At 41.7% G+C, this 21,752-nt stretch overlaps 1 protein-coding gene and 1 non-coding gene across 2 annotated transcripts in view; both read left to right on the top strand.

Moving 5' to 3' along the window:
• The window catches only part of LOC126183882 (zinc finger FYVE domain-containing protein 26), a 329,860-nt gene that overhangs the window by 133,320 nt on the left and 174,788 nt on the right, over positions 1–21,752 (top strand). Inside the window, exon 15 of the mRNA XM_049926187.1 lies at positions 5,429–5,602. Within this exon, the coding sequence (XP_049782144.1) occupies positions 5,429–5,602 (174 nt within the window). The remainder of the gene's footprint in view (positions 1–5,428; positions 5,603–21,752) is intronic.
• Trnat-ugu (transfer RNA threonine (anticodon UGU)) lies at positions 18,809–18,883 on the top strand. The gene has a single exon. It is a non-coding gene; the product is annotated as a tRNA-Thr (tRNA).

Below are 21,752 nucleotides of genomic sequence, written 5' to 3'. Positions count from 1 at the left end.
CACCAAATAATGCTGTTACAAATGTTTCACATGGTTTAAAAATGGGTAGAATGAAGTTAAAGATGTTTTCTTGTGCCCAACGAGCCATCCTCACAATGTTGACTATGGAGCCACACTGACGGTGTCCCATATATGGGTGGAATGTCACTTATTTTGGCTCTTCATACTAAGTATAGCCTTTCAGATTCCTTGTCTTTAATATTTTTAATATTAGCAGACAATTCATGGATGGTTGAAATGATTCTTAGTTTTCTAAGTGAAAGTGATTTTATTTTCAGATAATAGGTTTTGCTTTAGTAATTTTATTTTCAGATAATAGGTTTTGCTTTACTCCTGGAGTAGGGGCAGGGTGGTAGGGGTTGGGACCTCTCTTCGTGTTTTCTATGTCTGGGACCCATGATCATTTCACCGTGCAAAGATTGTTCTTTTGTGACTCTGTTTTTCCAGTTTTTATATTTGGCCCACCCTTTTATGCTTACCACTGTGTGTGTTTTAATTTCCTCACTTTATAGTTTGACCCCTCTGACTGGAGCCATCCACTTTTAGCAGACTCTCTCTTACGCAAGTAACTTTGGAACCATGGGACTAATGACCTCGCTGCTTAGTCCCATAACCCCCCCTCAATCATTTGACCCTCATTCAGTATGCCCTTCGATGTTTACTGACGACACTCATGTCAGGAAAGTCAACAAAACTGAGCATGCCAATCAAAGTCTGACTATTCGAGAGATTACAGAAGAATGTAACATTTCAGTTGGATCATGTCATGAAATCCTGACACAGCATCTTGGAATGCATCAAGTTTCTGGCAAGTTCTTCCGATGTTTTATGAGCCAAAACCAGAAAGACCTTCACTGAGTGTGGTGGCACAGTCGTTAGCACCCTGGACTCACATTCAGGAGAACAATGGTTCATACCCGCATCCGTCTATCCTGATTTAGGTTTCCCATGATTTCCCTAAATCGCTTCAGGCAAATGCCTGGATGGTTCCTTTGGAAAGGCACTGCCGACTTCCTCCCCCATCCTTCCCTAATCTGGTGGGACTGATGACCTTGCTGTTAGGTCCCTTCCCCCAAATCAGTCAACCAACCAATGAACCAACCAACCAGAAAGACCTTCATCTCACAACATTTGAAGAACTTTTGGACCCTGAAAATGAGAACAAGATGTTCCTTTAAAGAATCATAACTGGTGTTGAGATGTGGGTCTATGGTTATGATGCTGAGAGCAATGTTCAATCTTCATAATGGTCAGGGAAGGTAATCCAAGAGAAAAAAAAAAAAAAAAAAAAAAAAAACACTCTTCATCTAAGGTCACATGTCAAAGCCATGCTGATAGTTTTCTTTGACTATGAAGGATTAGTTCATCATGAATTCATGCCATATGGACAAACAGTTAATCAGTGTTACTATCGGAATGTGTTGCAATGCCCGTGAGAAAATGTGAGAAAGAAACAGCTTGAAATGTGGTGAGACAATTCATGGCTCTTGCATCACGATAACGCACCTGCACATTCATCCCTGTTGGTGCATGGCCATGCCACAAAAAACGAAATCACTGTGCTGCCTCATCATCTGTACTCTCCAGACCTGGCCTCTGCAGGTTTTTAATTTCAAAAGCTAAAAACCCCATTGAAAGGATGAAGATTTGCAACAATAGATGAGAAAAAGAAAATTCACAGACGGCACTTTGCGTGATCCAGCAAAAGCTGTACCAAGACTGCATCCGGTAGTGGAAACAGCATTGGAAGTGGTGTATCAATTGTGGAGGGGAGTATTTTGAATAAGTAAAAGGTAGGTGTTGAAAAATTTTGTGGACAATGTTTTGGAATTTCTTGAACTGTCATCATATGTAACTCTACCATATCTCAGTAGTGCAGGAATTAAACTGGTGCAGTGCTCTCAGATTTCTCTTTGTGAAGGAACATTTGGAAACAGAGGTAAGCATTTCTACTTTTTGTTGGCTACACTTAATTTCAATTCCTATGTCTTCCATAAGTGTCTGGACACAAACTTCACTGCAACTGACAACCTTAACATACCAGATTTTCTTTGGGTTTTGTGACGGTCTTTCGATAAGATGCTATTACAGTATTTGTTGAAGACTTCATGCATTGCCATTTCAGTGGCCAAACAAGTTTCCTTTATCATCTCTCTATCTGTCTCCTATGCTTTGTTTTACATCCATTATGTATTATTCAAAGTTTCTTCAGAAGTTTCCTTTTATGGAGACTGTATACCATGAGAGTCCCAGCCATCAAACACTATTCTGTTAGATACATATGAGGGGTAATCACAATGTTTTAATCATCACCCAAAAAAATAAAGTCATGTTGTTACATTTTTCAAACAATGGAAAATCCAAGATGGAATAACAACAATATGAATCAGGATAGATTGCTGCTCATTACATAGAGAAGGGATTAAGTAGCAGACAGGCAAGTTTAAAAGTCTTTTAAATATGAGTATCTGCCACTCAGTGCCTCCTCTATGTGGTGAGTGGCAATCTATCCTAATTTATATTGCTGTTAATTTTTTGTTTGTTTCCAGGCCCTGGTACAGATTGAAACCCTGTTTTTCAGTACTGTAGCATGCCACTAGAGGAGCCAAAATAAAATGATATAGATCATTGATAAGGTGGATTATTGTATAGTAATTCATTTTTGGAAGTGGAAATGCTGCAGCTGTGTCAGGCCACACCAGGTGACTTCTTTAGACATCTAGCCCTCATAGCTATCCACTGATTGATCAACTATTTTTCTAAACTTGAGCTACAGGTTCTCTACATTCTCCTGTCCAGAGCTAAATGTTTCATATTCCTCCTTGAGATATGACACTGCTGTCTAGGTCTTGTAGACAAAATACTGCTGAATAGTATGATGTATTGGTATCCTGAATAAAACCAACCTGCCCTCAGAAAAAAAAAAAAAATTGTTGCATTACTTATTGAACGCCCTTCATGTGTATGGGATGATTCTTGTTAATGTTTAAAAAACCCCTGAACCAGCATAGATGATGCTGAGTCAAGTAATTTCATACAAAATGTATGGGGCTGTAAATGTTGGGAAATACCCCAGAAAATGGATGACATATGTTGAACATGGGATGTCACCAAATGACGTATCTTGCCACACGTGCCGTGGTTGAGCCTATTTGTCTGTCACACCTGCACATAACATCCCAAGTCAAGTATTCACATCAGTGAGGCTTCAGGCCTATGAGTGTCACTTTAGTGCATGGGGCTCAGGGTTCGAGTCTTGTGACTGACAGGTAGTGTTTTTTTGCATTGCATTAGACAAATATGTGTTTACACTGAGGTAAAATTTATTGTTTTGTTTATCAATCTCACAGCCTTCTGTCGGTGTATTGCAAAGTACAGGACAACAAACTGTATTGCATCACAAGTAAATGAGTATAAGATTCTGAATTGCATTGTTACCAGTAAGTTACACATTTTCTCAACTAAATAGCGTCTGTATACAACAAAAAAAGAAGTAACAAAAGGAACGAAACACAAAATGAGAATAGCTTTTGCTTGATTACAATGAGGGCAATTATTTTGTAACTTCTACATGTACAACAGATCACATTTACAAGAGGTGTTCGAAAATTGCACCGTTTGCTGAGATGCAAGTATTGCATCGGTCAATCATCCCTTCGTGCCCAAACTCACTGCTGCATGTGTGATGAGGTACATCATCTAATGATATAACATGTTCAACATTCCTCATCATTTTTTGGGGTATTTCCTGACATTTGTGGCCTCTTGTGTCTTATATTAAATTACTTGTCTCTGCATCATCTATGTCATTTCGGGGTTTTTGAAATATTGATAAGAATAACCCTGTGTGTATGTGTGTGATATATATATATATATATATATATATATATATAGACACACACACACACACACACACACACACACACACACACACACACACACCATTGCTCCCAACCCCTTGCTTCATGGCTCATATAACTGCAATACACTTTGATTAAAGACCTGTCCCGTACATCCTCCCATCACCACCCACTACAGACCAGTCACAGGCATCTCCTATATCTCCCATCCCATCAAAGGTAGGGCTACCTGCAGTTGTGTGATCTACAAACTAAGTGCAACCACTGTGCTGCTTTCTACGTGAGCATGACAACCACCAAGCTGTCTGTCCACATGGATGGCCACCGACAAAATGTGGTCAAAAGACAGCTGGACTGTATAGCTGCTGAACATGCTGCCCAACATAATGTGCTTCACTTCAATGACTGCTTCACAGTCTGCACCATGTACATCCTTCTCTCAACACCAGCTTATCTTAATTGTGCAGGTGGGGATTCTCCCTGCTATATATCCTAAATTCTCATCCCCTCCACCCCCTCACCCTCTGGCCTTATTCTTCTCTAGTCCCTGTCCTCCACCTACCCACCCCCTTCCATGCTTCCACCCCAGCACTACACAGCCATCTATTCCGCCAATGCAACCACTAGTCTTTCTCTCCTATTTTGCTCCCTTCCCGCACCCCCACCTTCACCCTCACCCCCTCCCCAAAATCACCCAGCTGCACCTAGCAGTCTTAACCTGTCTCTGCCACATCCCTGCATGCTCCCACAAGCAACACAACACCTTTCTCCACCCTTACCCTGCCACCCCTTCTTCTCCCCACCCCATGCCGCCTCCTCACCCCCACCACACACACCAGATTGCTGCTCCAGTCCAGTGCAGTTGCAGTCTGCAGTCTGGCCTCAGCAGCCAGATACAGTGCTCATGTGTGTGTGAGTTGTGCTCGTGTGAATGTGTGTGTGATTTTTCTATTTCGGAAAAAGACCTTTAGGCTGAAAGCTTAAACGTATAGCAGTCTTTTTGTTGTGCCTGTGTGTGACTCAATGTCTCTTCTATATGGTAAGCAGCACTCTATCCTTTTCACAATATTGTTGATTTTTACTTACACTGTATGAAAAGTAATACAACACAAGTGCTGAAATTTTGCTGGCTTTCTTACATTTCTTATGCTGAGTATCTGAGATATACACTGTTTAATCCTAGCTGTGTGAAGGATGTTGATACAAACATGGTAATCAGCCTGAGTGTACAGTTGTTTAGCTGCTAAGATTGATGCTTATTTATTATCCTGATTTGCAATTAGGAAACAGCTGATAAAAGATGCTCTGATACTACAGTTGTGCACAAGAGTGTGATTACAGTGATCTACCCAATACCGAAGGATGACAGGAAGTAGTATTAAAAAATTGAGTGCATCTCTGCAAATGGGAGAAACTACTTTACTATGTATTCAGTGCAATAGGACAGTGTCCAAATGAAATGCAAGGAAAACTTATAAAAAAGTTATATGCTAATGGTTAACATAGTTTGGTTTTGTTTGCTTCAATGTTATTCTAACTGGAGTTTTTAAATTTTCATAAAATTTCAGGTAATGTTTCTGCCAATTACTTTTCTGAAAGTAACCTTGAGTTTGGTTGTAACTCCAAAGAGAAGCTGCAGCTGCTACTGGAATTCTTGAGTGATAATGTATCAGGAGATTTTCAAATACAGTTACGTTCCTTTGCTGAAACTCTTTCATCAAAAGACGCAGCTCTGTACCAAGGTAAATTTTGCTCAGAACATACTGAGCTGACATGCTTTACTATTAGACTACTGTAATTTATAGCATATGCACCAACTGTATTCAGAAATAGGTGAGTGTTTTACAGATTAATCAAACATAAACTTCAGTTATTGGTAAGCTGATTCTTTCCTTTCTCTTCTTTTGGGAATTATAAATTCCATTTTGTCCATACAGTAAAACATCTTCTGAAATCAAATTGTAATTGTGTAAACAATGGAAAGAGTAGAGATACCCATTCATTGTGTAGTTGAGGTGTCTAGCAGTAGACAAACACATTAATCAGAATTCAATTTCTACCTAATGTTTTGGTCGATGATCTTCATTAAAACTAACAAAACTGTAAAAAAAACCTATATCTATGATGTCACACTATTATTATGGCACTACAAGTCTCATTTGAGTGAAGGTTTCTGGTGGCTGATGCAGGCAAGGGAAAGTAGGAGGAGGGAAGGGGAAGAGATGGTGAGGCAGGCTAACTGGGGAACAGAATATGAATGTTGCCCCATGCAGGAAGGTGAGATCATGTGGTATATGTGAGATAGAAGTTATGGGAGGCTAACCATATAGACCCTGTGTTTTTACCATTCATGAGAAGTTAACTAAAACCAACATAGCATCAATTTTGTCATATATATATATATATATATATATATATATATATATATATATGAATATTCCACGTGTTTGTTTGTGTGTCTATCGACCTGCCAGCGCTTTTGTTTGGTAAGTCTCATCATCTTTCTTTTTAAATATATATATATATATATATATATATATATATGGAAATTATGATAACAAAGAATGTTAATATCAGACAGATAATCAAAATAGAACAAAACAAATTGGCAAACAAAATAGAAAATGTAGCAAACAATTTGGAATTTGGTGTATGAAGAGGTGTGGAAAGTATGACTAAATTTTGTTTTTAGAAGGAAATAAAGAAAATACTATCTTGAACAGAAGATTTAATCCTACCGTCATTGCTTCTTGGATCTGGAAGTCTTGGAATAACCTCAAGCCTAGCAACCACATATGGCTTTCTATCTTACATTATAAATTCCAAGTGTGTGTTATACTGTGTATTTAGTTGCATCTCTGGAATGCCAGTATCTTTTTTCCATGAACCAAATAAAAGGAGGACCTAGATGTATCTCAGGTAGTATTTATACTGGATTATTCTATTTTGCACTATTATTGTGACTGTTTGTCAATAATAGACAGTCACTGTTTAACCTGTTGTATGCTATCATTTTATCTAATTTACAATTTTAGTATTGCTTAGTATGAGGCTCCAGCTCTTAGCTGATATGCGTCTACAGAGCAGCAAGTTAAGTGTTTATCTTTTTCTGTGTTTTCCACATAGTATATTTATTAAATTTTGTGCATGCTTCTCTGTTTAAGAAGTTTAATCTCGTATATTTGTAAGTATAAATTCATTCAGTCTGTAGTGGAAAAGTTACTCACTGAACAGCCACCTACAAAACTCATTAATGCATCAGCATCCATTGGTGACACATCAGGAGGGTAGCAAGTTGTGTATCTAGGATTGTCTGCTTTTATAGTTCACTTCTTCAGTTAGTCTTGCTGGGATGGCTAGGATGTGTGCATGCTGTGTGTGGATGCAGGGGGAGCTGGCCGCAGTTCACAAACAGCTGAATGTGCTTTTGGTTATGGTCAATTACTTTCAGGCTGCTGCCTCAGGGTGTAGCAGTGGCAGAGAATCTGGCATGTTGCATGGGACACTCAGGTGTTGCTTGTTTTGCCCACGGGCTGTGCTTCTGAGACACCTCCTAGTGCAGCCAATGTGGTCGATCTGCCCTCATGGCAGGATGAGTGGCGGGTGGTAACATGTTCGCATTGCTCGAGGCAGAGGGCCAGTGTGGTGACTGGTCATCTGGCCTCTCCCATTCACCTTGTGCGTGGACAGGTGACCACTCTGCAGGGTCTGAGCAGGCACATAGGGGCAGGGGTTTACCAGGTATTTGGAACTCCATTGTTAGGCGTGTTATGGAGCAGATAGCATCCAGGGCTGGAAAGAAAGCCAATGTGCACTCAGTATGTCTGCCAGGGCCCTCATGTCACATGTGTTATGAGGCAATCCTCAGTTCGTACAGGCAGCTGGCAGAGGTGGTGAAGACTGCTGGCATAGAGATGGGGCCCCTCCACGCCCGCACCAACGTGGTGACCAAACCAAAAGTTCTACTGTCACCTCCGTAAACATGTTAGTTATCTAGTGGGTGGATCACAGGATGCTGGGCTGTGATGTTGTCCGTGCGTCTAGGTAAGGCTACGCATTAACACGGTCCATCAGGTGATAGATAGTGGACGAAACGCGAGTGAGGGTAGCGATTTGAAGAGCAGAGGGAAAAAAGTGCCATGGCTCGTGCCGTGGGAAAAAAACCTCTGCGACAGTGGGATGGGTAGTAAGAGCAGTAGTGGCTTACTAGCTGCGATAGTTCATGCAAGGTTGGATTTGTTAGTATAGGTATCATGCATCATTACCGTGACAGGCGATGGCGATGTGTCCCAGTTGCTGCGGCTGCTACTTTCCTGGAACAATCAATATCGTTATACAGTAGTGGGAGATCGGCCATAGATCATCTCACTGTGTGGGGGATGTGTGGAGCTTGTTTGCATGCAGTGTATGGTACGGCTTCCCTGTATGGTGCCAGTTATTCGGCAGTGTATTTCAGCTGGATATCCAGTAAATGCGTCTGATTAACAGGGGCTCGCCTGTGCCGTTATGTTTGCGTAAGCTTGGCCATAGATGTTATGTCCTTGCAAGTATGTCTTTTGGTCTTTTATGTTTCCATCTATGGTTGTGGTCGTAGTTCCCCAGATTCAGAATAAATGGGTTCTGCGAATGTCTGGAGTTTCTGTATAGTCTTGTGGTGAGTTTGTGGATTACCTCCGTGAGAGTCTCAAGTCGGTATTCCCGGTGAAGGTCCGCAATGCGTGTGTATCGTGGAGCATTGCTTATGATTTTGAGTACCTTGTTTTGTATGAGCTGCAGACGGCGCAGGCGTGTAGGCGCAGCGTATCCCCAGACGGGAGCTGCGTACGTCATCAGGGGTCGGATAAGTGTCATGTACATGGACCTCGACACCCTTCTGTTCAGTGTGCTACGCCTGTTGAGCATAGGATAAAGCTGTTTGAGCCTCGCGCTAGCTCGGTTGGTCATGTGTTGTATGTGGTCCCCCCAGAGTAATTTCCGGTCCAGCCAGACACCGAGGTATTTGACTTTCTCGCGGAAACGTATTGGGCGTGCATGTAGAGTTATTGGTCTGCAGTAGCGGTGTTTGCGCAGTTGCTTCGGTCTTCTCGTGAACAGAACGGCTTCGCACTTGTCGACGTTTACTCTAACACGCCATTTCTCCAACCAAGGCTCAGCCACTCTGAGTGCAGTCTGTAGGCGTGACGTAATATTTGATGGTTTCCAATCTTGCGCAAGGATGGCTGTGTCATCCGCGTAGATTGCCATCATTGTGTTGTGTGTGGTTGGGAGATCGTTTATGTAGAGGTTAAACAGTAGGGGCCCTAGGATGCTTCCCTGGGGTACTCCCGCGTGTATACCATGTCGTGTTGACTGTTTTCCCTGCACGTCAGTGTTGAAACTCCTGTCTGTGAGGTATGAGTGTATTAGACGCAGCAGCCCGTCGGGGAATCCCGCGTCGCTGAGTTTGCGGATGAGGCCGTTGTGCCATAGACGGTCGAAAGCCTTTTCGATGTCCAGGAACACTGCCCCTGTAGCTTTGTTTATGTTGAAGCCATGTGTTATGTGTTCAACGACCCGTAGGAGTTGTTGTGTTGTGGAGTGGTGATTTCTGAAGCCGAATTGCTCCGGTCTCAGGATGTCATTTGTTATGCAGTGCCTAGTGATGCGTTTGAGAATCACCTTCTCAACAATCTTACTGAGCGAGCTCAGAAGGCTGATGGGTCGGTAATTTTGTGGGAGGCTGTGGTCTTTCCCCGGCTTCCTGAACATCAGGACCTTGGCCGTCTTCCAAAAGGCGGGGAAGTGTTGGTGTTTTAGTATGGCATTCGTTATGTGTGTTAGGTATTCAGGTGCTTTATCCGTGAACTCCTGGAGGACACGGTTTTGAATGCCATCATGACCAGGGGCTTTCCTAGCAGCGGAATGCATTATGGCCCAGGAGACTTCGGCTGTGCTAGCATGTCGAATGTCGTCGCGCGATGGTTGGGCTAGAATGCGTGTAACCTCTTGGTCAGTAGCAAGTGTGAACGCTGGATCTGATGGTACCAGGTTCGGTGTGAATGACGCTGCGAGTGTTCGGGCCATTAGTTCTGCTTTCTCTTCCGCTGAGTATGCAGGTCCGTCGGGCCCTTGAAGTGTTGGCGTGTATATTTTCTCCCTGGTGAAGTGTCGGGCTAGTTGCCACACGCCAGGTCGTGTGGTGTCCAGCCCTTCGAGTGTGTGGTTCCACTGTTGTGTTCTGTGTGTTTGTATTTTATCGTGTATGATGCCCTGTAGTCTGTTAATGTGCCGTTTGAAGTACGGACGCCTGGTCCGCTGCCATTGTCTGCTGAGGCGATTCCTCATCGAGATTAGGCCCAGGATTTCCTGGGGCAGGGCCGCACTACGTTGTTGTGAGGTGCGATCAGGTATGGTGCCTGCCATTGCGTCCTGGACGGCGTTAGTGAGGGTTTCTACTGCCTCGTCGATTTGTGCTGTTTCATTAATTTCGTGTATAGGTGGGATGTGGCTATCGAGCGTTTGCTTGAACCTTGTCCAATCCGCACGCCCGTAGTCCAACATCTTACGTTGTTCCATGTGCTGCAGTGTTTCCTCAATGTATAGTATTACAGGTTGGTGGTTTGAGGGCAGATCGTTTTCAACGGAAACGTTGAGTGTCGATGTAATGCCCTTGATGAGGGCCATGTCTATCACGTCTGGCCTGTGTCCCCTCTGATAGGGAATGTGCGTTGGTTCAGTCGGCGCTAGTATGATGTAGTTTCTGCCAAGTGAATGTTCGTACAGTTTTTTGCCGTTGGGATTTCGTATGCGTGAATTCCATTCTGGGTGTTTTGCATTCAGATCTCCAGCGACTATTACTCGCGGTGAAATCTTGAGTAGTGTGCTGATATCGCGTGTTGAAATGCCTACAGGGCTGTTGTATACCGATATCAGTGTGGTGTAGGCTCCGTTGAACTTGACTCTGACGGCCGTAGCCTCAATTTTTTCCAGTTCAGGGAGCTCTATGTTTGTGTGCTCAATGTCTTTGTGTATGACGATTGCAGTTCCACCTGCCACGGCACCGCCCGGTCGGTCGGCACGATAGACACAGTAGCCAGGAAAGTTTAATTGTTTGTGCGGTTTGAGTTTAGTCTCACTCAGTAGCGCGACAAGGATTCCCTTGCGCTCCATGAACGCGGCAAATTCTGCCCTTTTGTTGTGGATCGAGTCTGCATTCCAGAACAGGATCCGTGATAGTGTGTGCGGGTCTGCGTTATTATGACAGCCCAGTATTGCCCGGGTTCGGCGCTCATGAGCTGGGTGATAAGTGTAGTGACGGCCATCAGCACCTTGGTAAGGATTTCAATGGTCGTGTGTCGGGGGAATAGTGTTTCCAGTATTCCCCCAGATGATGTGTTGGTGTTAGGTGTGGCAGCCTGAGGTGCTGTTGTGGTGTTAGCGGCCGCTTGTGCAGGTATTGGTGTCGTTATGTGCAGGGTGCAAACAGAGCTCACAATTTGCAGCATCGTTCCCGGAGTTGGATTGGGGTCCTTTGGTTTGTAGTTGAGTTTATGGTTTCAACCAAAGGCTTCATCAACTCTGTGATGGTCTTGGCTGCAGATTTCTAGACCTGAAATACTGTGTGGGGATTTGTAGAAATCCCCTTGATAGGTCAGTGGTGCACTACTTAAAGGAAGCAGCTACTCAGGTAGCAGAGAGCTTGTGGAGTGCACGTGAGGGTTTTTTAGGCTAATCAATAGTTCGAGGTGCTCTGATGAACATTCGCCAGTCAATATGCAGCAAGGAAAGTCAGACAACATTCAGAATAAAGACATTTCAACTGTCACAATTTTATCAGTAAACTGTCAAAATATTCATAATAAAGTTTCTGAATTTATGCCCTCCAGGAATTTTCTCATGCTCAAATTATTCTTGGGACTGAGAGCTGGCTGAAACCTGAAGTGGAAAGCTCTGAAGTATTTAGCAAATTGTGGAATGTATGTTGAAAAAACAGATGAGAGGCCTTAGGAGGGGAGTGTTCCTTGCAGTTGACAAAAATGTTGTCTCTATTGAGGTCAAAGTTGAGTGTGATGGTAAAGTCATCTGATCACGTTGGATGTTTTTACCGGCCACCAAATTCTGCTCTGCAGTTCTAGAGTCATTGAAAGAAAGTCTAAAGTCGATAGTGCATAAATACTCACATCATGCAATACTACATGGAAGCGACTTTAAGCTGCCAAGTATAGGCTGGGATGTCTATGGATTCATTGTGGGGGATACCGACAGACAGTCATGCAAAATACTTTCGAACACTTTTTCTGAAAATTGTCTTGAGCAGCTAGCTCATCAGCCCACATGAGATGGAAATATCTTAGACCTTGTAGCTACAAATAGGTTGAACCTTATCAACAATGCCAGTCTACAAATGAGGATTAGCGATCATGATGTCGTAATAGCAACTATGATTATGAAAGTTAATAAGTCAGTCAAGAAGGCTAGGAGAGAGTTTCTGCTAGATAGAACAGCTAAGCAGTTATTAACATCTTACTTAGACAGTGAATTGGCATCACATGGTTCCAATAAGAAGGATGTAGAGGAATTATCGGCAAGATTTAAGCAGACTGTAAGTCATTTTGTGCCTAGTAAGTGGATAAAGGATGAAAAAGACCCACCATGGTTTAATAACAAAATTTGGCACATGCTGTGGAAACAGAGGCTGTGGCACTCTCGGTTCAAAAGGAAGTGCACAAGTGATTAGAAGCAAAGGTTAGTAGAAGTTCATGCATGTGTGAAAAGATCTAGGTGTGAAGTATACAACAACAACAACACAGTCACACCTTAGCAAAAGACCTGGCCGAGAACCCAAGAAAACTGTGGTCATATGTAAAACCGCTGAGTGGCTCTAAGGCTTCCATTCAGTACCTTGTTGACCAGTCTGGTGTGGCAGTTGAAAGTAGCAAAATGATAGCTGAAGTTTTAAATTTCACATTCAAGAAATCGTTCACACAGGAGAGTCTTACAAACATACCATCATTTGACCAGTGGACAGACTTCCATATGGACGACATAGTAATAAGCATGTCTGGCATAGAGAAACAACTGAATGGTTTGAAAACAAATAAATCGCCAGGTCTGGAAGTGGAATCCCAGTTCAATTTTACAAAGAGTAAGTTAAGACATTGGTCCCCTGCCTAGGTTGCATTTATTGTGAATCTCTTGCCCAGCACAAAAACCCAAGCAACTGGGAAAAAGTATAGGTGACTCCAGTATATAAGAAAGGCAAAAGAATGGATTCACAAAATTACAGACCAATATCCCTAAATTCTGTTTTCTGCAGAATCCTTGAACATATTCTCAGTTTGAATATAATGAACTTTCTTGAGACTGAGAAGCCTATTTGCATGAATGAGCATGGTTTTAGATAGCATTGCTTGTGCAAAACCCAGCTTGCTCTTCTCTCACATGATGTACCAAGAACTATGGATGAAGGGCAAGAGACAGATTCCATATTTCTAGATTTCTGGATAGCATTTGATGTGGCATCCCATTGCAGACTATTAAAAAAGCTACGAGCACTTGGAATAACTTCACAGATATGTGAGTGGCTCAAAGACTTCTTAAATAATAGAACCCCAATATGTTTTCCTTGATGGCCAGTAATTCATCAGAGATAAGGGTATCATCAGGAGTGATCCATGGAAGTGTGATAGTACCACTTTTGCACTGTGTATGCATAAATATTTGGCTGACAGGGTGGGCAGCAATATGCGGTTCCAGAATGAAATTTTCACTCTGCAGCGGAGTGTGCGCTGATATGAAACTTCCTGGCAGAATAAAACTGTGTGCCAGACCAAGACTCGAACTCGGGACCTTTGCCTTTCGTGGGCAAGTGCTCACCAACTGAGCTACCCAAGCACGACTCACGCCCCGTCCTCACAGCTTTACTTCTGCCAGTACCTCGCCTCCTACCTTCCAAACTTTACAGAAGCTCTCCTGTGAACCAGGTGTGGCACACAGTTTTAATCTGCCAGAAGTTTCAATCTGTGGTTGTTTCCTGATGATACCGTGGTGTATGGTAAGGTGTCGAAGTTAAGTGACTGTAGGAAGATACAAGATGACATAGACAAAATTTCCAGTTAGTGTGATTAATGGCAGCTAGCTGGAAAAATGTAAGTTGATGCAGATGAGTAGGAAGATCAAACCTGTAATGTTTAGTTACAGTGTTACTAGTGCCCTGTTTGACACAATCAAGTTGTTTAAATATCTGGGCCTAATGTTGCAAAGCAATATGAGGTGGAACGAGCATGTGAGACCTATGGTAGGGAAGGAAAATGGCTGACTTCAGTTTATTGGAAGAATTTTTGGAAAGAGTGGTTCATCTGTAAAGGAGACTGCATATAGGGTGCTCATTCCACATGTTCTTGAGCACTGCTTGAGTGTTTGGGATCCGTACCAGGTTGGATCAAAGGAAGACATTGAAGCAATTCAGAGGCAGGCTGCTAGATTTGTTACTGGTAGGTTCGAACAACATTTAAGTGTTATGGAGAACTCAAATGGGAATCCCTGGAAAGAAGGTGATGCTCTTTTCAAGAAACACTGTTGAGAAAATTTAGAGAACCGGCATTTGAAGCTGACTACCAAATGATTCTACTGCCACCAGCATACATTGTTAAGGACCACACAGATAAGATACAAGAAATTAGGGCTCATTTTGAGGCATACAGACACACATTTTTCCCTTGCTCTATTTGTGAGTGGAACAGGAAAGGAAGTGACAAGTAGTGGTACAGGGTACCCTGTGCCATGCACTGTCTGATGACTTGCCGGAGTATCTTTGTAGATGTAGATGTAAGTTATGCTGTAGTTTACCATTAACTAACCAACAGTCTACAACTGGTCATGTTTTTAAACTGTATAAAATAAAGGTTGTCATAAATTTTTCATGGATTGCTGTCATCACCTAATCAGCAGTTTTACAATTTGTATTTTTTAATCACCTTATATGTAATTAAATTATTTTACATGTAAATCTGTTGTGCTTCACTGTGAGTTTTCTGTATGTTTGATATTTATTACGATTCTGTTACAATTATGTTGTTACCTCATCAACATTTACACCACTGTCACTATTATTACCAGTTTCAATAGTATTGTTGACTATGCATGCTAGACTTTCATGCTTTTTTTTCCCTGTACACATCATGTGTAGATGTCTATAAACTGTATCAACTCAACCCATTTAGTATTTTCATGAGTTGATAAGTCAGTGTGTGTTCATTGAATCATATTACCTGCTTTTATGTCTTGCAGTGCAAGATTTTCCATTTTGGAGAGCCATGCTCCTTGCAAGTATCTCTCTGATTGAGTTTAATGTGGTTTAGATGCATGCCATAAGGGCTGTGGGTGGATAAGAAATGAACAGTGACTCAGTTTGAATGGTGGTGTCTCATTTCCAACCATTTCTTGATGTTTTGGAGAAAGAACACAGAACATCCCGTATCATTAACTTCCTGTTTATTAATTTGGCACTTGTTTGTAGTGTTTACTCCAGTTACTTCCATTTGCTTTGTCTTTTCTTCCTCTCATTTTCCAATAAGGTGTAGCTTTGTATAGGGGTGGGGAGTAATATTTGTTGAGTGCAGCTCAAGAACATCTGATAATGATTCTGTTAGTCATGACAGTTAGTCTACTTGTGCTGACACACAGATGTATGTTCTTATTATATCTAGTGGTACATTGTACTCAACAGTGTTTACTGTAGGCAGCCTTTATAGCACTTTCCCAGTAATGTCTGTGACTATTCAAATGTTTCCATTAAGAGTTAGTCATTTGTTAATGCGGGCATAGGTATCTGGTGATAGATTTATTTGTGTATCTGTCTCCATTAAGTATAACATTTTGTTGCTGGCAATCATTAGTTTTGTTCTGTCCGCAGCTCGTGGTCTTGCGGTAGTGTTCTCGCTTCCTGCGCACGGGGTCCCGGGTTCGATTCCCGGCGGGGTCAGGGATTTTCTCTGCCTCGTGATGACTGGGTGTTGTGTGTTCATCATCATTTCATCATCATTGACGCGCAAGTCACCGAAGTGGCGTCAGCTTAAAAGGACTTGCAATACGGCAGCCAAACTTCCCCGCATGGGGCCTCCCGGCCAACAATGCCATCCGATCATTTCATTTCATTAGTTTGTTTTGTTTACACCATCAATTAATCTGCTCGAACATACTATTAACCACACTCCCTAACTATGCTTGCGTATCTAACATGGCCATAACCAATACTAACATGTCATCTGAATAGGCCACAATCATACCAGCGTGTTTGTCTCTCTCCATTATATGTAGAAGGGGTTCAGCAACTGTATCCCATAAGATCAGTGTTAGACAGAACTTTACAGGTATCCATTTTTTAAACCATTCTGAGATTTCCTACATGCCGAACTGCCACTCTGAATGTATGTAAAGTTTTGGTACAATATTTGATGTACCTGGAATTATGTGAGGCATGCCAGCATCTCTGGACATCACAGGTTATTAAAGGCACTTATGCTGTCAAATAAAACTGCTGTTTCACATTGTACAGTGCTTTTTCCTACTACTGAGATTCCATGTTTCATCACATTGCCAGTAGGTACTGTCTTTCTGGAGCCATACTGATGCAAATTTGGACCTGTAGTTGGTCACACATGGTTTACTGTCTTCCGTACTAAGCAGGTAAATTGTTCTGATCATTTTTAAGTCTGTAGGTTTTGGATCTGCACATATTCTAGGAATCATTGATTTTTTAAAATTTTATAGGTGGTTGAAAGCAAGCTGTAAAGCTATATTCAGTATATATGAGTTCTGGGGCTATTTGTGATGTTATCTATTATAATAAGTAAATGATGATGATGAGGCCCCATACTCCAAAGAGCATAGGTGACGATGCGGGAAACCCACACCGCCGTACTAGGCAAGGTCTTAGCGGAGGTGGTTTGCCATTGCCTTCCTCCAATCGTAATGGGGATGAATGATGATGATGAAGATGACACAAAACCCAGTCATCTCGAGGCAGGGAAAATCCCTGACCCCGCCGGGAATTGAACTCAGGATGCCGTGCATGGGAAGCAAGAATGCTACTGTAAGACCACGAGCTGCAGACAATAAGTAAATATCATCTGCTTAAGAGTTGTGCTAATGCAAGTTCCTCCTGATGTGAGAGGACAAGTACTAGTGCCAGTTGTACATTTTTTTTCTCATTCTACCTTTATTTCTGTGTGCGGAATGTTATGTTAGTGGGTCATGGTAAAGTTGGAGTTGGGGCACTAAAAATTCTGTTCTCCTCTGACTTTGCTTCATGGCACTGTTGGCTTGAAAGACTGATGACAAGGATAAGGAAGAGCCACCACCACCACCACCACCACCATCACCACCACCCAAGAAGCTTATTTTGCACTTCTCAAATATTGTCATACATTTTTTTGTTCAAAATTGTCACAGGTTTGTTTCTTTGACTGAATATGAGTGGTATATAACAGGCTTTAGCCTGTCAATCTATGTGACAGAGGAAAACAATGGATGATAGAACAGTGTATTCTCTCAGAATTATTGAGATCCTCAGGAGACACACACACTGAAAACTACTATACCATCAGTTTAATAAATCATGGTTGTAGAACACTGTCACACGTTATGTACAAAAGAATGGAAAAAACTGAGAGAGACTGACTTGGGAGAAGATCAATTTGGGTTCTGGAAGAATGTAGGAACATGCAAGGCAAAACTGAAATTACATCATAGCTTAGTAGATAGATTGAAGAAAGAGGAACCTATATTTATAGCATTTAAATATTTAGAGGAAACTTGTGCAGTGTTGACTGGAATAGAAGCCTAGAAATGCTGAAGGTTATAGGAAAAAAATTCAGGGAGATAAAAGTTATCAAAAACTTGTATAGAAAACAATTAGAAGGGCTAAAGGACATGAAAGAGAATCAGTAGTTGAGAAGGGAGGGAGACGTGGTTGCAGCATATCCACAATGTTATTCAGGCTATCCCTTGAGGAAATAGTGAAGGAAACCATGGAGAAATTTGGAAATAAAATGAATGTTCAGGGGATAGAAATTAAAACTTTTTTATTCAGTCTATACATTGAGGAAACAGTGAAGGAAACCATGGAAAAATTTGGAAAGAAAATGAATGTTCAGGGGACAGAAATTAAAACTTTGAGGTTTGCCAGTGTCATTGTAACCCTGTCAGAGGTGGCAAAGGACTTTGAAGAGAAGTTGAGTGGAATGGGTAGTGTCATGAAAAGAGGTTAACAAATTAACATCAACTAAGTAAAACTAAAATTACAATTGAATCAATACCATTAGCTGCTGACAGGCATTGACATACATCAACGGGGACAGTTGAAAATGTGTGCCCCAACCAGGACTCGAACCTGGGGTCTCCTGCTTACATGGCAGATGCTCTATCCATCTAAGTCACCGAGGGCACAGAGGATAGTGCTACTGCAGGAACTTATCGCTGGCACGCTCCCTGTGAGACGCAGCTTCTCAACTTATAGTCCACACTCTACATTCGCAGTGCCCCTGCCATTACACCCATTACTCGCTGAAGACACTCCACTGAGTCTCGTAAGAGTTAAGGCAATTTGTGTGCATCTGCACTGAAGAAGCTCAGCAGCTGGTTAGCCTTAACAATATGTAGATGGCATCTGTTCTTTCGGACATGTCCGAACAGGCACTGATATACATCAACGGGGACAGTTTAAAATGTGTGCCTTGACCGGGACTCGAACCCAGGATCTCCTGCTTAGATATCGTTAAGGCTAACCGACTGATGACCTCCTTCAGTGTGGATGCACACGAATTGCCTGAACTCTTATGGGACTCGGTGGATTGTCTGCTGTGAGTGATTGGGGCACTACGAATGTAGTGTGTGGACTATAAGTTGAGAATGTGGGTCTCACGGGGAGCGTGCCGGTGATAAGTCCTTGCAGTCACACTATCCTCTGTGCCCTCGGTGGCTCAGATGGATAGAGCGTCTGCCATGTAAGCAGGAGGTCCCGGGTTCGAGTCCCAGTTGGGGCACACATTTGCAACTGTCCCCGTTGATGTATATCAACGCCTGTCAGCAGCTAATGGTATTGATTTAATTGTAATTTCATTCTAGAGAGCTGCACAGTAACCAATGGCACCTGTTCTTTCGAACATGTCCGAAAGAACAAATGCCATCTTCATATAAGTAAAACAAGGATGATGCAATATAGTCAAATCAAATCAGATGATGCTGAGGGATGTTGGATTAAATAAAGAGACATTAGATGTAGTAGGTGAGTATTGCTATTTGGGCAGCAAAATAACTGATGGTGATTGAAATAGAAAATGTATGACTTGCAGATTGTTGAGAGGATGAAAAGCATTTCAGAAAAACAGGAATTTGTTGACATCGAATATAAACTTGAATTTAAAGAAATATTCTCTGAAGGTGATGAAGTGAAATGTGGATGCTAAACAGTTCTGACAAGGAAAGAATAGAAGCTTTTGAAATGTGATACTAGAGAAGAATTCTAAGAATTAGATAAATAGATTAGGTAACTAATGAAAAGATACTAAATCAAATCGGGTAAAAAATTATGACACAAACTGACAAAAAGATATTATTTGTTGATAGGACACATCTGGTGACTTCAAGAAATAGCCCATAATGCAGAAAAGAGTAGGAGGGGTAAAAATTTTAGAGGGAAACCGAGAATTATCGACAGTAAGCAAATCCAGTGTGTGTAGGTTGCAGTAATTAAGCAGACATGAAGACACTTTGACAAGATAGATTAGCATGGAGAGCTGTTTCAAACCAGTCATTGCACTGAATACCATAACAACAGTAAGGTCAGACCAAGGTGGAGGATGTCAAATTGCACAAATTTTTCTAAGTAATCATAAGTCAAAAATGCACCATTGTGGAATGGCAGCCATAAAACAACAGCCAATCATCAATGAACATGTGACAGTTTCTCCAGTAAGCAAAGATGTTTGTGTGCAGTTAGCAGTGCAGTTTTGTCAAACTAATGTGGTGCTGTGTCATGCTGTGATTGCTGAGATCCACTACACCTGTTGCTGTTTTCTGTAGTGCACCAGAATCACCATGGACAGGTACACAAATGACAAACTATCTGACTTTCATTTTGCTTATGGAGCATCAAGCTGCAGATCTGTGGATGGGAGAAGATTGCACATCAAATATTTCCCTAACGAAAGTCTAGCAGTTGTCAACAGCTTTACTCTGTGGACTGCCATTTGAGAGAAACAAGCATGCTCTCACACAGAAAGCCTGATACAGTATGGTGAAAAATAGTGAGGACTCTGGAATTTTGTGAAGAGGTACTCCTGCCTTTTGAAACTACCCCTTCAACAAGTGTCAGAGAAACAGCTCACACATTCAATGTCATACTCATCTGCTTCTTTGGAAAGCCCAAAGGAAATTATTTTACACCCTTAGCATGCACATAAGATCCAAACTTGAAATGTATCATTATCCAAAGCAAGCAAATTCTTGTGACTGTACATTAAAGCAGTGCCAGCATCCTAGCAATATGAATTTTCTCTGCTTCATCCAGTTTATAGATGACACAATTTTTGCTAGGGAAGCAGCCATTAATGCCCACAACCATCACTGATGGCCATATGAAAATCCCCATTACATTCAAGAATGTGGTCACCATAAAAGGTTTTGGTGAATGTCTGGGCAGGTATTGTTGGTGACAACTTGAGTGACTCTTTCATTGCACTTCCTCAGTTAAATAGACAGAATTTTAGCAAGTGGAATTGCATGTACTGTTACAATATATTACTCTCCACATATGCTGAAGGATGTTGTTCCAACTTCCTGGTGCTTCACTGCATCCCAATCTGGCAGCTGGATGAAATTTGAATAAAGTGTTTGGGCGGAGGTGTGTTGGGCATGGTGGTCCTAGGGAGGTACCTCCAGTATCACCTGATTCAACACCACTGAACTTATTTGTGTGATTTTTTATGAAAGTTCACGTCTACCAAACACCTGTCAAGAGATGGTTGCAAGAATTTTTGAGGCCACAGCAGTCATTTGCAACATGTCACACATTTTTGGGAGGGTACACCAAACTTTTCTTCAACGTTTGTAGCAGTGCTGTAGGCACAAATGTCAAGTATTTGCTGTAAAAAGGAAAGTGATTTGAGAGAAATAAAATGAATCTAAAATCTAATTTCTGTTTCCTTAGTTCATATTTACTAATTTAGTTTACTTGTTTCAATAAAAGTTCATTCATGCTCACTATACTGTATCCAAAAGCAAAACATGTAGCCTTAGGTTTCATTATTAGTAACACTGCTCCCTTCAGCACCTGATGCTGTCTTTCTTACTGCAGTGCTTTTCTGCAGTACAACATATTGTCTTAACAAGCTGATGACATTGTGATTCTTTTAGCATATCTGATTATTAAAGCTTTACCCAGTCAGCATAATAGAAAACTCATTCCTAACCTACCCAGCCACAGATAGGAAATTAAAATTTGCATAACTTTCACTGCTCAGCAGAAACTATTATCTCCAGATACTTTAGTTAGTTATTGCACTTTCTACCACAATAGATATTAACTGGGGCATTTTAATTTAAATGCGCACATTTCCACATGCTCTTCTCCAATTAGCTCTTGTTTTATAGCTGTAGCATCACAACAGTGCATGTCAAACCTGTGGTTAACTGTAATACTTTGCTCAGTTCAGCTTCCCCTACCCTGTTGTGGCATTATTATTACTTTGTTGTAGTATATAGGAAAATCATCATTCCCTGATGCAACTTGAGCATGTTTTGGACTGGCTTTAACGTTTAGTCAATTCTTAGGTTCGTGGGGCTATATAGACTTATTTCAATTTACACATGCAACTGCTTCCAGTTGTGCACATTTTATTAGCTAAGCGAGGA

The sequence above is a fragment of the Schistocerca cancellata genome, chromosome 4 (assembly GCF_023864275.1).
Source record: "Schistocerca cancellata isolate TAMUIC-IGC-003103 chromosome 4, iqSchCanc2.1, whole genome shotgun sequence".
NCBI lineage: Eukaryota > Metazoa > Arthropoda > Insecta > Orthoptera > Acrididae > Schistocerca > Schistocerca cancellata.
This window is presented reverse-complemented; position numbering and strand designations above follow the sequence as displayed.